Source organism: Carica papaya, chromosome 9, assembly GCF_054855325.1.
Source record: "Carica papaya isolate Zhongbai chromosome 9, ASM5485532v1, whole genome shotgun sequence".
NCBI lineage: Eukaryota > Viridiplantae > Streptophyta > Magnoliopsida > Brassicales > Caricaceae > Carica > Carica papaya.
Window position 1 is genome coordinate 1138392 of NC_142317.1, and position 15739 is coordinate 1154130.

At 39.6% G+C, this 15739-nt stretch overlaps 3 protein-coding genes across 6 annotated transcripts; 1 reads left to right on the top strand and 2 right to left on the bottom strand.

Moving 5' to 3' along the window:
- Window positions 1–262: 262 nt before the first annotated feature.
- LOC110823244 (succinate dehydrogenase assembly factor) lies at window positions 263–938 on the bottom strand. Its single transcript, XM_022053592.2, has one exon. The coding sequence runs from the start codon at window positions 809–811 to the stop codon at window positions 458–460; it is 354 nt and encodes a 117-aa protein (XP_021909284.2). The 5' UTR covers window positions 812–938; the 3' UTR covers window positions 263–457.
- Window positions 939–1023: 85 nt separating this feature from the next.
- Window positions 1024–3327, top strand: LOC110823144 (uncharacterized). The gene is made up of 3 exons (XM_022053464.2): window positions 1024–1180; window positions 2227–2384; window positions 3072–3327. Exons 1-3 carry the CDS (start codon window positions 1102–1104, stop codon window positions 3087–3089), a joined length of 255 nt encoding a protein of 84 aa, XP_021909156.1. The 5' UTR covers window positions 1024–1101; the 3' UTR covers window positions 3090–3327.
- Window positions 3328–3542: 215 nt separating this feature from the next.
- GLT1 (NADH-dependent glutamate synthase 1) lies at window positions 3543–15739 on the bottom strand. Of its 4 annotated transcripts, XM_088211827.1 has the most exons (22): window positions 14711–15739; window positions 14464–14583; window positions 14126–14239; window positions 13829–13981; window positions 13467–13567; window positions 13264–13360; window positions 12659–12768; window positions 11954–12057; window positions 11657–11836; window positions 11203–11546; window positions 11057–11127; window positions 10496–10965; window positions 9503–10372; window positions 9065–9219; window positions 8649–8810; window positions 6903–8492; window positions 6355–6573; window positions 6000–6268; window positions 5491–5796; window positions 5076–5343; window positions 4456–4713; window positions 3543–4286 (listed from the first exon to the last, which is right to left on the bottom strand). In XM_088211827.1, the coding sequence occupies exons 1-22, from the start codon at window positions 15095–15097 to the stop codon at window positions 3999–4001; spliced, it is 6636 nt and encodes a 2211-aa protein (XP_088067953.1). In that variant the 5' UTR covers window positions 15098–15739; the 3' UTR covers window positions 3543–3998. The 4 variants fall into 4 exon arrangements, with proteins under 4 accessions (XP_088067953.1, XP_088067952.1, XP_088067954.1 ...); XM_088211826.1 differs by having other exon boundaries at window positions 11057–11546; XM_088211828.1 differs by lacking the exons at window positions 13467–13567; window positions 13829–13981; window positions 14126–14239; window positions 14464–14583; window positions 14711–15739 and adding an exon at window positions 13061–13202 and having other exon boundaries at window positions 13286–13360.

Genomic DNA, 15739 nt, shown 5'->3' on the forward strand with positions numbered 1-15739 from the left:
TTTCAAATTTAAATTAACAAAACATAAATTAAATTAATTGGGATGTATAATATGGCCATGTGAAGGCTTATCTAAATTGATTGGATCCACCAAACAAATGATTCTACGAGTGCAAAGGGTATCTCTAATTTGATAAATTCAATGTGACCCAATAAATGTTGTATTACATTTTATTAAATTTTAAATTTTAATATTTTTTAATAAAAAGTTTAAAGTAATTAATTTATATTTATATATTTTAAAAATAATTTTTATGATCAAATTATAATAAATTTTACACCAAATTTTATTCAAACACTCTGCGCAGAGATTCGCAGGCATTCTCGTACATAATTTTATCATCAAAATTTAACAGAAAAGACAACTATGATGTTTATTAGCGAAAGAAAAATTCTAAAGTAAGGAACTTTAGACCAAAAGAAGATTACACTAATGCTTAAACCCTGATGAACAAGGTTCAAAAATCAGAGCAGCGACCTTTCAGCTCCCAATCACCGTAGCGAGTGGGTTCGGGTCCTCGAGGACCACCGATCTCACCGGTTTCTTTGTTCACGTATTCCTCCTCATCATCGTCATCATCATCATCTTCTTCATTGTCTTGTCGTTGATCTTCTTGGGTTTCGTTTGGGAGCTTTCCTTGGAAGCTGTCTTCTTGTTGCTTTTGTTCTGTGTTTTCTCGGGGGTGTATTTGAGAGTAAGGAGCTGAGGAGAAGACGAGTCGACTCACCGGAGGGATGACGAAATGGTTTATTTTGGGCGTAGAAAGGTCGGAAATTGATGAAAATATACGGCCAAGATTGCTTCTTGCCATTCTTCGATCTTCTTCTCCTCTGCGAAACAAAGGAAAGGAACCCTAGTTTATGAAAGAGGCGAAAGAAAATGTGGTGCTTTTGTTTATACAGAAATGAAACGGTGTCGTGTTTGCTGCGGAGGGAGTAGGGTTCATTTTGGGGCTATAAGTCAACAGGTTAATTGGGTATTTGAATTTGAATCTCTTTCGATAATGGGCTTGAAGCCCAGAGTTCAAGCTATGGTTAAATGGAGAGAGAGAGAGAGCAGCGAGTGAAGTGAGGAAAGGTGAAGTGGATAGAAAGGAACGAAATGGGGGGAGCAGGACAGGCGATGAAGAGAATTCCCCGCATCAGATTTCCGCAAAGACACCAAAATTCATCAAGCTCAGGTTTCTTCTTCTTCTTCTTCTTCTTCTTCTTCTTTGGGTTGTTATGGTTCATGTTATTATTGCTGTTTCAATTTGAATAAATAACACAGTTAAGAGGCTCAAATAGTATCTGAATTTATTATTTCTTTTACCCTTTCCTCTGTTTAGAGATTATCAATTGAGTTTTACGTGATTTCTCGATGTTATACTAAATGAGAATGAGATCAATTGCGCCTGTTTAATTAAGAGCAGTGGTTCGAATTGTTTTGGGAAAGCTTTGTGGATGAAGAGATTCTGTGTGTAAGATACGAAATAAAATTATGAAAGATCAACATTAAAATACTCTCAGGGTTGGAACTTATTTGGCAAAGAACAGGAAGAGAGTGATAGATTTGTTAGTGTTGAAGTTACGGGATAGTAGTATGAAAGAGATGATGTAGTGACACAATAAGAAGTCTTTTTCGTGCATCTTAAATTTATTTTAAGAAATTTTGGCCTGGAGAGACTGAGAAGATGAAGGCCAAATAGCAAAGAAGGAGAGGAATAAACTGTAAAGCTTGGTGTGTGTCAGTGTGCTTATTATCTCGTGATGTTAACATCACATGGAATTATCTGTGTATAATATATTCCATACATATATATATAACTAAGAATACTCGGTGGTGGGTCTGCCTGTTTTACTATACCCTCTGCATGAGTTTGTGTTAGGTTATTGGGGATAGAAGCTACTAGAAGAAGATCGAAGTAAAAAAAATGAACCACAAATTTTGCACTCTAAAGATGAAACATTACTGTGAAAATACTAGCATTCCTGAAGATATTAGTTTGTCTGGCACTTTGTCATTTCAGATTTTGGTGCTCCTTTGCAATTACTGAAGTCCCTGCTAAGGCATACATTTACTTTTCTGTTCTTGTGTGCTTCTCCTTTGCGAATAAGATGCCTTGTATTATGGATCTTGCATAAGCCATCCACAGAATAAGACATAATTAAATTAATAGTTTTTGGAGTTGGCCACATCGGTTCGTATCTTATTTGAGTTCAGAAGCTGATGACATCTGTTATGTAGGTTCTGTTTCCCAGGCACCAGTAGCTTCAAGCCATGAGAACTCTATAACTTTAGAATCGGATGTTCCGGCACCACCCACCAACACTGCTGTGGGAGGGAATGCATCGGTTCAGCCAAAACGTACACCAGTCTCAGAGAGGGAAATAGAAGCTATCCTTGTAAGTAAAAATTTTGTGCTTTCGGTTATTTTGGATTCACATTCTTGGGTTTGGTTTTTCTTGGAAGCTGATAAAACTTCAAAATACTAGATTTTTGCAATTTAAACAGCATCAAATTTAGGGTTCTCAATAGTGCATCCTTTTCAAGTTCCTATTTCCATCTTTGGGCTGAAAACGGAAGTTTTGCGGAGGACAGTATCTGATGTCACTCATGTAATTTATGTATCTTGGGGAGAAAGGAGAGGGAAGGAAAGTTATCCATAGATGACGAAAATTAGACCTTCCAATGGGATCAACATGTTATTCACTTTGTTCCCAAGCTCCACCATGGGTAACAGAAGGCCTTGACCCATTCACCAATGTTCAAATAAAGTTCTTCTATGTTAAAGAGTCAAAAAGAACATAAAAAAAAAAGCTTAGAAAAATTCTCCATAACTGAGAAAAATTTTCCCTGACGTGGCTTATACGTCTTTCAGACTAACTCTAATTATCACGGTATGTTCTTCTCATAGATTTAACTTGAAAATCTTAATGGTTTACTGTCCAGTAAAAAATTCAATAATTTGGAGACGTGCATTGACTTACACCGCTTTATATAAATTTTCGTTTTGTTCTTTGTACAACGCAGAAATTGATTTAATGGTGTTAACCGACCCGTAATTATATATTCTTTTCTTGTGTTTGCAGTTGGGTGGCTGCTTCTGATCTTTCAATCCGGGAAGCCTTGGTGTGAGGATTTCTTCACGCCATTGACGGAATGGAGCTGGAAATGAGAGTTTTTCAAGATTAAGATTGAACATCCCCTATAAAAGCCCATAAAGGTTGAATGTGCTCCTTTTTGAAACCAGTTGATTTTCAGCAATGCTTTATTATGCAATTCATGTTGCGAACTGGGGATAGACTGAAACATCTAATCTAATAAATCTACTTTAGACCATGGCTATACGTCTGTGTCTGTTTGTGGCTGTTCAATTTCTCTTCTAAATTTTATTTGCACTGAAATCTTCTTTTTAGAAGAGTATGTCTCTTGGTAAAAAAAAGATGATATGGCAGAGCCAGGGACAATTACTATATCAACATGGAGAAGAGCAAATGGAAAGGTACGAGAGATTTCACCCTATACGGGATTTGATTTAATTGGAAGTAAGGGAAACTCTGATCTCACAAGCATGCATAAGTTTCAAATATTTTGAGCATGCACTAATTATAAGTAATTGGCTGATTCCACAGCTTTATAATGTTACTAAGAGTAAATATCAAATGTTCCCAATATTTATTTCCCGATCATGGATCAAGTAAAAAAAAAAAAAAAAAAACTGTACATTATTCATCCAAACCACCTCGAAGACCTTCAAAACAAGCTGAGAAAATATTATTTCAAAAGAACCTATGAACAAGATGAACAGCAGTATATCCTGTAACTTATCCCAGCCCTTCGGCTTAAAACCCTCTTCTTGCCTAAGTCACTGAGATTTAACCACCAAGGCTTGAGCATGCCTTGCCGATTTCCATGATTCCTCTGAAAGTCATCTGCACCAAACAATATCTGTGTTCTGCTATATGAATTTTTCTTATTTCTGTGTCTAAATGGGGGGAAAAAAATGCACCGGTCGTCTATGTCATGACACGAGTGCTGCTGTCCTGGTTCCTTTGGCTAAGGTCTTCGTGCCTCTTGACAAAGTCTTCCTGATTCTGAGTGATGTCAACTTCATCTTTTGTTAGGTATCTATCAACCTGGGCGGCTGCTTGCCTTCCCTCTGAGATTGCCCATACAACTAAGGATTGACCACGCCGGCAATCCCCAGCTGCAAACACACCTTCCACGTTGGTGGAGAAGCGACCATACTCGGCTTTGATATTGGACCTATTGTCTTGCTCCAAGCCCAACTTGTCTGCCACAGTCTGGGGAAAAAAAAGGCAGAACTTGTAAACGATATTATTCAAAAAGGAAATAGAATGAACTCAGGGAAATAGATTTGAAGGTTCACGACATTTCTTGTGAAGATAGTTGATTCTAACAAAAATATGCCACTGCAAAAATTACAAGAAACAAAAGCAATTAGTGCTTTACCGACTCAGGACCAAGAAATCCCATAGCCAAAAGGACCAGGTCAGCCTCAATAATTTCCTCTGAACCTTCAACCTCCTTGAACTGAAACCGTCCACTGGCATCCTTCTCCCATTTAACACGTACAAGCTCAAGACCTTTCACAACCCCATTTTCATCTCCAATAAATCGCTTCGTCAAAACCTCGTAGGATCTTGGGTCTTTGCCAAATTTGGTAGCAGCTTCCTGGTGCCCATAGTCTACACGGAATATTCGAGGCCACTGCCATACCAAAAATAATCAAAAACGAGTTAGATAAGGACATTGAACCTAAATATGCACTCTTACATTTTCTTGATACTAATTTTGATTGTAAATCTGTACAGATCAATTCACAAAATCTAGAATTGTCACTTCTCTTCCCATGCAGGAAACTGATCTTGGCAACATATGCACAGAAAAGAAGTGCACCAAAAACTAGAAAAGAAACAGAACCTTGTTCTTTCCTCAAATAAAATTGCCATTTAAATTAAAGAAGAAAAAGCTTAGCAATAAAAAATATCAGGATTCTTGGGAAATGAAGGAGAGAAGCATGCCACTGACAACTAGCACCAATAATAAAGAATCTGGAGAAGTTAACCAACCTGTGGCCAAGGGTTGCCAGGAGCTCTAGTTTGCGGTGGCTGGGGGAGAAGTTCTAAATTTATAATGCTAGTACATCCATGCCGAATAGATGTCCCAATGCAGTCTGTACCGGTGTCTCCTCCACCGATGACAACTACTTTCTTCCCTTTGGCAGATATGTAGTTGCCATCTTGGAGGTCGCTATCAAGCAAGCTTTTTGTGTTTGCATGCAGAAACTCCATGGCAAAATGAATACCAGATAACTCTCGTCCAGGAACAGGAAGATCCCTGTCATTAGATAGACAAGTCAGATTTTAAAATGTTTTTATTTTTCATAAGTTTGTTCTCACCACTGATATGTCCTTTCTAAGCAACCAATAATTTATTTATAAATAAGAAAAAATCATAAATAAATTCCAGCCTACAAAGGCTTACCTGGGTTTTGTCGCTCCTACTGCTAAAACAATTGCATCATTCTCTTCTCGGAGCCGATCAAGAGAGTACCTGGGATCAGTTCCAACACTAGCATTAACCACAAAATTAATCCCTTCCTCAGCCATAAGGTTAACGCGCCGTTGAACCACATCAACTTTGTCAGCCTTCATGTTGGGAACTCCATACATCATAAGACCTCCAATTCTATCTGCACGCTCATACACAGTCACCATATGACCCATCCTGTTTAGCTGATCAGCAGCAGCCAAACCAGATGGCCCACTACCAACTATAGCAACCCTTTTCCTGTAATAAGGAAGATAATAAATTACACTGACTATTAGAATTTCCATTAAAAAGATCTTATGCAGTTGTTCAGAAATATATATATACATATATACATATATGACCATTTTGAAGGAATTTTGCGATGGAAAATGGTTAGTAGGGACAGAATAGGAATGGCTCAAAGATAGAATGACATCTTAAGAAATCAAAAATATGCTTACCCAGTTCGCCTGACAGGAGGCCTAGGAACCATCCAACCTTCCTCAAAGGCCTTATCAATGATAGCACACTCAATACTCTTGATAGAGACAGGGTTCTCAATAATTCCTAGAACACAAGAACCTTCACAGGGTGCAGGGCAAACTCGCCCTGTAAACTCTGGAAAGTTGTTTGTCTCCAGGAGACGATCTAATGCTTCACGCCACCGATTCTGATACACCAACTCATTGAATTCGGGTATTTTGTTTCCAAGAGGACAACCAGAGTTCTCCTGCATATTTCATAACAGAAGGCTATTAAAATAAAATACCATGCATGTAAAGGTTCTTGTATTTATTTCGTTTCCGAAACACCTACTTGATGACAGAAAGGAGTACCACAGTCCATGCAACGTGCTGACTGAGTTTTCAAAAGTGGACCAGGTTCTGATTCCTCCGTAACTTCTTTCCAATCATTCAGTCGAACATTAGGATCCCTATACCTAACACCCTCACGCTCATAAGAAATGAAACCTCGATGCTTAACAGCATCAGAAACTTCACTAGGCCTATTTAACTGCAATGCTTCTTCAACAGTCTGTGAATCCAGAAATCATGTCAGGCCCTTATACAGATCATGCAAGCAATTAATATGGAGGTTACTGAAATTACAGGGAGCAAATATAAATATTATATTGCAGAAAAGTATCATCACTGGACAAAGCCATGAATCCTAGAAACCTTAATGAACAGTAAGAGGATCATGGAAAAGAAAATTTAAATCATGACAGGAGCAAGAAACAATACAGAAATGTATGACAGATGGAGCATATGATTAATGATTCAGCAAGAGAATCATAGAAAACAAAAGTTAAGACATGAGAAAAAAGAAGGGATACAAGAAATGATTTCAGGTGGAGTGTATACCTGACTGGACTTCCCATTCAAGGATGCTGCTGCCATCTTCTTGAGCTCTTCAAAAGCATCTTTCTTCATTAACTCAGCCTTCTCCTGCTCTTCATCTTGCCCTGCACCCTCTTCTGAGGCCTCCTCAACCTTCATGTTTGCAAGAACACGTTTGTAGTCACGAGGGAAGACTTTAATAAACTTTGGAAGGAGATTTTCAAAGTCAGCAAGGACTTCTTTGGCTAGCTGACTGTTTGTGTGACGTTGATGCTGCTGAATCATCATTCTTAGAGTCATGATATCCTCCTCTTCTTCCACTTTATCAAGATCGACCAGTTCCATATTGCAACGAGATTTAAATTTTCCATCCACATCAAGGACATAAGCGATACCACCACTCATGCCAGCAGCAAAGTTCCTGCCAGTTTTTCCAAGTACAACAACAGTCCCACCAGTCATGTACTCACATCCGTGATCACCAACACCTTCAACAACTGCTTTTGCTCCTGAGTTACGAACACAGAATCTTTCTGCTGCCATCCCATTGAAATATGCCTCCCCTTTGATAGCCCCATAGAGTGCCACATTGCCAATCACTATGTTTTCCTTGGGATCAAAACGACTTCCTTTTGGCGGATAAACTGCAATTTTACCACCAGATAATCCCTTGCCAACATAGTCATTACTATCGCCCTCAAGCTCTAGCATGATGCCGGGGCAGAGAAAAGCTCCAAGGCTCTGCCCTGCACTTCCAGTGAGTTTGATATGGATGGTATCAGCAGGAAGGCCCGCCAAGTTATACCGCTTGGTTACTTCATGGCTAAGCATTGTTCCAACAGCACGGTTGACATTGCAGATAGGAGTTTCAATATACACTTGGAGCCCCTTTTCTAAAGCAGCTTTAGATAATGCAGTAAGTTTCTGGTCCAAAGCCATGCCCAATCCGTGATCCTGTTTCTGAATGCAATACTGAGCAGCTCCAGGACGAATATCAGCAGCAGGTCTAAGTAATAGAGACAGATCAATATTCTCCAATTTCTCATTGTTCTTAATAACTTCCTTATCAACTTCAAGCATATCTGCACGGCCAACCATCTCATTGACTGTACGAAAACCAAGCTCAGACATGATCTCCCTCATCTCCTCTGCAAGCATAAAGAAGAAGTTAATGACATGTTCAGGCTCTCCTGCAAATTTCTCACGTAGAACCGGATCCTGAGTAGCAATGCCGACAGGGCATGTGTTTTTGTGGCACTTTCGCATCATAATGCAGCCGAGAGTTATAAGGGGGGCAGTACTGAAACCAAATTCTTCTGCACCAAGAAGTGCTGCAATTGCCACATCTCTTCCAGTTTTAAGCTGGCCATCTGTCTGGAGAACTGTTCGCCCACGGAGGTCGTTAGCAACCAAGGTCTGGTGAGTCTCAGCCAAACCAAGTTCCCATGGAAGACCAGCATTTTTTATTCCAGTCCATCGGGAAGCGCCAGTACCTCCATCATGACCTGATATCAAAACATGATCAGCATGACCCTTGACAACCCCACTTGCAATTACTCCTACACCAGCTTCAGAAACCAACTTTACACTAATACGGGCTCCAGGATTTGCATTCTGCAAAACAGAAGAAAATGACAAATAAAGAAATCAATTGATAGCGTCAGATGAAATCATGAAAGTAATTAAAACCCAATCCAAAAAAAGAATACTACAAAAAGCATATCTAACAACAAGCATATTATAGAAACAAGAGGAAGCATATCCATGTACCTTGAGATCATGGATTAACTGAGCAAGATCTTCAATCGAATAGATATCATGATGAGGAGGTGGACTTATAAGTCCCACACCAGCAGTTGAGTTCCTAGTTACTGCAATATCTCCTATAACCTTATGACCAGGAAGTTCACCTCCTTCACCAGGCTTGGCACCCTGAAAGAATCAAATACTAGTCAAAATCAACTCAAAGCAAATAAGTAACTTTAGCCCATATTTTTACCTCACCACATGCAAGGTGCAGCAATCAGTTAAAGATGCAAAAACACCACGAAGTGCTTTGCAAACACAGCATCATCAGACATGAATATGAATACATAAACAAGAACCTCTATTCCATGAGGAACATAGGGGGGGAGACAAAATTGCAGAATGCTTATCAACAACTTAGACATCAGACGCATAAATACCTGAGCCATTTTTATCTGTAGCTCGTCAGCATTTGTAAGATAATAACTCGAGACCCCAAATCTCCCACTAGCCACCTGCTTGATGGCACTCCTCCTTGGATTTCTTGAACCATCAGGCAAAGGTTCCATACGAGATGGTTGCTCACCTCCCTCACCTTCAACACCAGTTAAAGGAAATGATTTCTTGCAAAATATCTTAATGAACAGAAGTATAAGAAAATTAACCAACAGAAGAAGGTAAGCTCAGAAAAATTGAATTCTCAAGCTAACTACAATTTTTTAGAAGGAAAAAGGAAAAGGGAAATATATCTGCTCCCCGAGTATTGCAGAACAAAATATAAAAGAGCATTTAGGAATTCGCTGATCTGATCTAAAAGAACTATGAACACAAACATTTAAAAATTTTACTCCAGTTCATGTAGTTCTTCTGTGAAGTACCTGTGTTTGATTTGCCACCGATTCTATTCATTGCCATAGCCAGTGTTGTGTGGGCCTCTAGTGATATCGATCCATAACTCATGGCCCCAGTACAAAATCGTTTCACAATCTCACTAGCCGGCTCTACTTCATCCAAAGGAACTTTGACCTCAGCCTCTCTAAACTTTAAGATGCCCCGCAAGTTGCAGGATTTGTTTAACTCTTGAATGCGCTTGGAATATTCCTTATATGCAGCTACGCTATTGGTCCTTGCAGCTTCTTGCAACTTTGCCATAGCAAGTGGATCATTCAGGTGAATCTCACCACCTTTCCTCCAATGGTAATCCCCAGGATTAGGCAGTGCTACAGCTTCTGCACTTCCAGGAGGGAAAGCCCGAGATGGAAAAGCCAATTCATGTAAATGAAGTGCATCATGGGCAAGCATTTCAAATGTTGCTCCCTCTACTCTGCTTGGGGTTCCTGCAAAGCACTTCTCAATCACTTCTGATGACAGGCCTAGAGCTTCAAAAATCTGAGCACCCTTGTATGAAGCCAAAGTTGATATGCCCATCTTTGCAAGAACCTTCATCATTCCATAGTTGCTTGCCTTGAAATACTTCTTAACTAGCTCATCCTTCGAAGGGAACTCACCACTAGCTTTTGGTGGGATCTTTCCGTCAATCTGCAATCTCCAAATAGCCTCTATTGCCAGGTATGGGCATATAGCATCAGCACCAAATCCGACAAGCGTGCAGAAATGGTGCACTTCACGTGGCTCAGCAGATTCAACTATCAGTCCTATCCGAGTACGTTCAAGCTTTTTAACAAGATGGTGATGAACAGCACCAACAGCCAAAAGAGAGCTTACAGCAACATGGTTGGGTGAGAAAGCTGCATGTTGAAGAACCGTAAAAATTAACTAAGGTCCAATCAAAAGAAGAAATACGTGCGTTCTAGATATTTTTCTAATAAAGACTTTGGTTGCAAGTCTACTTCAATAGAACAAATGCACACCTCGATCAGAAAGCACCAGTAATGTATAACCATCCTTAATTGCTTCCCGTGCTTCAGCACATATCCTGTCCAAAGTCTCCTCCAATCCCTTGCTGCCACGGTTCTTTGGATAAGTTAAGTCTAGAACTTTGGTCCTCCAACCTCTGTAATTCATCTTTTTAATTGCTTCCATCTCTTCAATGGATAAGAGAGGACCTTTCAATGAAAGACGATGGCATTGCTCTTCTGTTGTTTCAGTCAGATCCCCTTCTGGACCAATCATACATTCCATTGAAGTGACTATCTTCTCTCGTATAGGATCAATGGGAGGATTGGTTACTTGTGCGAACATTTGCTTGAAGTATTCAAATGTAAGCTTCTCTCTGTCAGACATTACGGCCAAAGGAGTATCATTTCCCATTGAGCCAAGGGCCTCTGTGCCATCCTTTGCCATTGGAAGTAGCAACATCTCCAAGGCCTCAACCGTGTAACTGCACCAAGAGACCAGGGTTCACATATACTATCCATTGATAAAATGAGAGTTCAAGGAAAAAATGGAAACGAGCCATGACATTTACTTACCCAAAGGCCTTCAATGGAGCCAGCAGACCATGGATGCCCATGTTCTCCATGTTCTCATCATCATTCGATGCCTTTAAAAGAGAAATATTGAAGTTAATGCAAATCTCTAGTGATGAAAAACTGTCAAAAAGTAATGTGTTGCTTACAGGCAAAACTCCAGCTATGTCAGGAACAGTTATTTCAGTTTTTGGAACTGAATCAAGAATATCTTTGAGTTCAATCTTTTGCTTTTTCAGCCACTCTCCGTAAGGCCTTGCCATTGAATATTGCTGCTTTAAGGCCTCATCATCAACAACAATGTGCTTCTCAAAATCCACCAAAAGCATCATACCGGGGTTGAGCCTTCCCTTTCGGAGCACATCTTCAGGAGGAATGTCTACTACACCAACTTCACTTGCCATTATAACACGTCCACTGTGTGTTACATAAAAGCGACCGGGACGGAGGCCATTACGATCCAAAGTAGCTCCAAGGTAGCGACCATCAGTAACTGCAAATAATAAACTTATGAGTAAATTGTTTATAGATAGATGTAACATAAAATGAAAAAGAGAGAAATCAAATTCTTTCTACTAAAATATCTTAACATAAAATAATTACATGATATAAGAGCAGGCCCATCCCATGGCTCCATAAGAGCAGAAAAGTATTCATACAAGGCCTTCCTTTGTGGATCCATATTCTTATCATTTTGCCATGCCTCGGGGATCATCATCATAACTGCTTCTGGAAGGCTTCTACCAGAGCGAAGAAGAAGCTCAAGAACCCCATCAAAAGCTCCTATATTATGTAAAAAAATGAAAGGATAGTATTACTAAATGTTTGCCCTTGAAACAATGAGTACATGAAAGTTGTGAAGTGCATGTGAAATAATGAGCATGCAAATGCGGAAGTTACCTGAATCAGATGAACTAACATCCACAATGGGTAAAAGCTTCTTCATTTCATTCTTTGACAGACCAAGCTCCTTGCACTTCAACAGACCTTCACGAGCTTTCATCCTGATCAAAGCACAACAGAAGTCAAACAACATCCTCGTATGGTTTCAGATGACACTTAAGAAACAGCAAGTCATCAGACCAGCAGTTCAGCAATAAGGAGGCCTGGGCAGAAGACTGTACTGTCCAATTTTCCATAAAATTTAATGCACGGAGAAGAAGATTGTCAGAAAATGTCCAATATACATACCAGTCATACAAGACGGACCAATTTCTGCAAGCTATGGCTCTACAAATGAATTCTCTTTTTTAACTGAAGAGATTAACTTTTGGGAAGAAAAATCATACGATCTTGAGAAATTAATAAGAATTATAACTTCACAAAGAAGATGCTTAGTAATTTACCCAGTGAACTTGAGTTACTTATTGGAAAACAAAAAAGCATGTAGTGCCATAACAAAAGGCCAATTGTCCAAACAATGCAACATCAACTTAACAACTTACACCCCAGATGGATTCCAACATCTGATGTACAAATATTAACTGAGGGAAGAACTGGCCATAACCAAGAATAAGTAATGTGGCAGCATGCACCAAAGAAGTTGAATCTAAAATGATATCATTTTCTACAAGCTGGGAAAGAACTACTAGAAGTATTGCATACCAGTTTAGGTTGCCCCTAAGAGTATTAATTTCACCATTATGGCCTAAGACACGCATAGGTTGAGCACGATCCCAGCTAGGAAATGTATTTGTAGAAAATCGTGCATGTACCTGCACCAACAAAGGCCCAAAATTGTCATTCACAATTCTATCTTAAGTGGTCAGAGTATGGGGCTCTGATCTGAAAACAGCAAGCACATAATTTCATTATGGAGACTTGGATTGTGAATACTTCGTTGCAAATACAAAAGTCGTGGAAAATCCTAAGTCGAAGCTACCTTGACCAAGCACAAGTTTCTTTCCACCATTAAATTGGGAGTTTCTCCCGACAATTGATCATAAAGAGCACTGCAGCAAGTTTCTGCAAATATGATTTACTTTACTTGACAATTAGGTTTCTTACCAACTCACCCAAGGTATCCATCCAGCATCCAAATTCAAATAGTTATCAAGGGTGTGGAAGAACTTAAGAGATCATTCAAACTTCAATGCCTCAGAAGTAATTCCTCAACCTTGCATCCCTTCAGTTACTGGTGGTTCCCATGCTGTTTGTTGGAATATAAAGTTAGCGTGGGAAGAAGGAAAGTGAATGGATAAAATATTTACCAGGGCCATGTAGCTCGTAAACCTTTCATTGCCAAGATCAGCATAGTAGTATTCCTTCAACTGATCAGGCTTTAACTGACCTTTGTAAACGACAGTCCTGAAAACAAGATTCTAGTGTCAAAAGAACTTGCTGCAAAGGGTCATGTAAATTCAATGATTTTCAAATACTTGACGTGACAAAATAGACAGCCATAGAAAAGAACCTCGAGGAAAGAGAACATATATAGAAGTCTCTGACACCACCATGTTGGAGATTTAATGCAGCCCGGATGGCAACCATTGAAACCCTCCTAAGTATGTACATCTGTAAACAGAGCAAAAGGTGGGGAAACAGTGACTTAATAATGGTATCACACACCTCAAGACTATAAAGCAAAATGGATATTACATTGATTTGTTCCAAAATCAATCAAATGAAACGAACTAAACCAAAAGTTAAAATTGGTACTTAAATGGAATAAATTAGAAATAGAACTTAGTAAACACAATACAGGCTCCCTGTGCTTTCAGTCCTAGAAATCATAGTAGATGTAATGTCATATAAGAGGGAAAAAAAAAGCACAACCTGTTGCTCAAAATCAACTTTTGATCGAGGACTACGAGTAAGGAAAACTTGTTCAACCACTGGTTCTGTTTGCAGAGCAGAATTCCCCAATCCTGCATTATCAGTTGGCACAGTTCGCCACCCCAGAACCGTGTGGCCAAGAGACTCAGCAACCTTCAGACAAAATAAAAAAGTCTCTCATTAGTCTTAGAAGAAAAACAGAATGAAAATAAAAAATAAAATAAAATTCAAAGCAAAAACAAATGTAAAATCCTTAAGTTATCTCAAATCAATTAACATGGAACACTACAAAAGTACCTTAGAGAAAACATTTTTGCTCTCTTCCCTTCGGCTCTCTGATGTGGGTAAGAAGAACATGCCAATAGCATATTCGCCGGGCGGGGGAAGCTCAAAACCGATCTCTTTTGTAACCTGAAAAAAGCAATTAAAGAATAATCAAATACTTGTACTTGACAAGACAGAATGAAATTTAGAAATTCGCGAGGAGCGGAAATTTCCAAATCTAAACAATGAAGCCAGCTCTAGCGAACGAGAACTTCAATGTATATGTCAATAACAGGCAAAATTAACATTTATTTTCGCATAAGATCCAGAAAATTAGCAAAAATCCAAAGAACTTGAACAAAATAACATGCCTCCTTATAGAAATCGTGAGGAAGAGCCACGAGAATTCCAGCTCCATCTCCGGTATTAGTCTCGCATCCGCAGGCACCTCTATGAGACATCCGTATCAACATCTCCAAAGCATCCGTTACCTAACAAAACAAAGAAATAAATAAATAAAATTTACAAATAAAAATCGGAACAAAAACGATAACTACAAAGACAAAACAAAAACTATATGCATGTTCAAAGTTATGCATGCATAAGCATTAAACGCACCGTTCTGCGGTTGCTTTCGCCGGATAATTCAGCGGCAAACCCGACCCCACACGAATCCTTATCGAAAGATGGATCGTAGAGACCGAGAGGTTTCTCCGGCACCCCGGACAATGCAGAGCGGACCACCACTCGGAGCTTCGGTGAACGACCAGGACCGTCCGATTGCCAGAAATGAAGCCTCTCGGAACCGGATCCCCTCAAACGGGCCCCCATGAACTTCTTCTCCACGACCGTCGCTTTCTTCGCAGCAGAGCATCGTGCTGCTCTGGTTCTACGGCAGCTAACCGGAGCGATGTGCAACTGAGGAGTAGCAGAGGATTTGCTAAGAGAAGTCAGGGGACAATGATTGGTGCGAAGCTGGAGGATGGAGTTAGAAGTCGCCGACATTATTGAATAACCGGTTAACACTAATAAACAATGTTCAGAAGAGTATATTTTCCGGAGAATTACGACGACAAAGCTTTTCGACAAGGAAATTCTTATTGGAAAGAGGAACAAACACAAGCAGAACCGGATCTACACGATTACAATCAAACAGAGTTCTCAGAAACACAGGATTCCGGATCTGGGATGATTTCCACTACCAAATCTTTCACACAATGCTTCCAGTGCTCGGCAAGCAAGAAAGAAAGGAAAATCAGAACGGATTTAAAAGGAAAAGTGGAGGATCTTATGGTTCGGCAGGTTGTTTCGCGAGAAAACAGAACGAAGTCCACAGATTTATCCTTTCTTCAAATAAAAAAAGTCCACAGTGTTTTTATATTTGTTATAAACAAGGAATCCTCGTAGAAACCAAACACACCGCTTGCGTTTTATCACGTCGGGATTCCTCGAGATCGAGCCTAGACGAACTCGACAAGAAACCAAAAACCGTTTGACTTTCCAGGAAAATAAAACAGAAAATTAAAGCAACACTAGAAAAACCTCAGAAAGAAAACGAAGGAAAACAAAAGGAAGGAAGAGGATTTGAGAGGTGCAGCGAATCCTCTCAGGAGCCAGCTCTTCGGGTAGTCTTACAAGAGGCGAGCC

Bases quoted from the DNA above. Each gene is read 5' to 3' on its own strand.
- LOC110823244 (XM_022053592.2), bottom strand. From the start codon at position 811: ATGGCAAGAAGCAATCTTGGCCGTATATTTTCATCAATTTCCGACCTT.
- LOC110823144 (XM_022053464.2), top strand. From the start codon at position 1,102: ATGGGGGGAGCAGGACAGGCGATGAAGAGAATTCCCCGCATCAGATTT. The intron at 1,181-2,226 runs GTTTCTTCTTCT...TCTGTTATGTAG, and splicing joins CCAAAATTCATCAAGCTCAG to GTTCTGTTTCCCAGGCACCA.
- GLT1 (XM_088211826.1), bottom strand. From the start codon at position 15,097: ATGTCGGCGACTTCTAACTCCATCCTCCAGCTTCGCACCAATCATTGT. The intron at 14,584-14,710 runs GTGCGTTTAATG...TTGTTTTGTTAG, and splicing joins GCGAAAGCAACCGCAGAACG to GTAACGGATGCTTTGGAGAT. The intron at 9,220-9,502 runs GTACTTCACAGA...CTGGTGTTGAAG, and splicing joins CGGTGGCAAATCAAACACAG to GTGAGGGAGGTGAGCAACCA.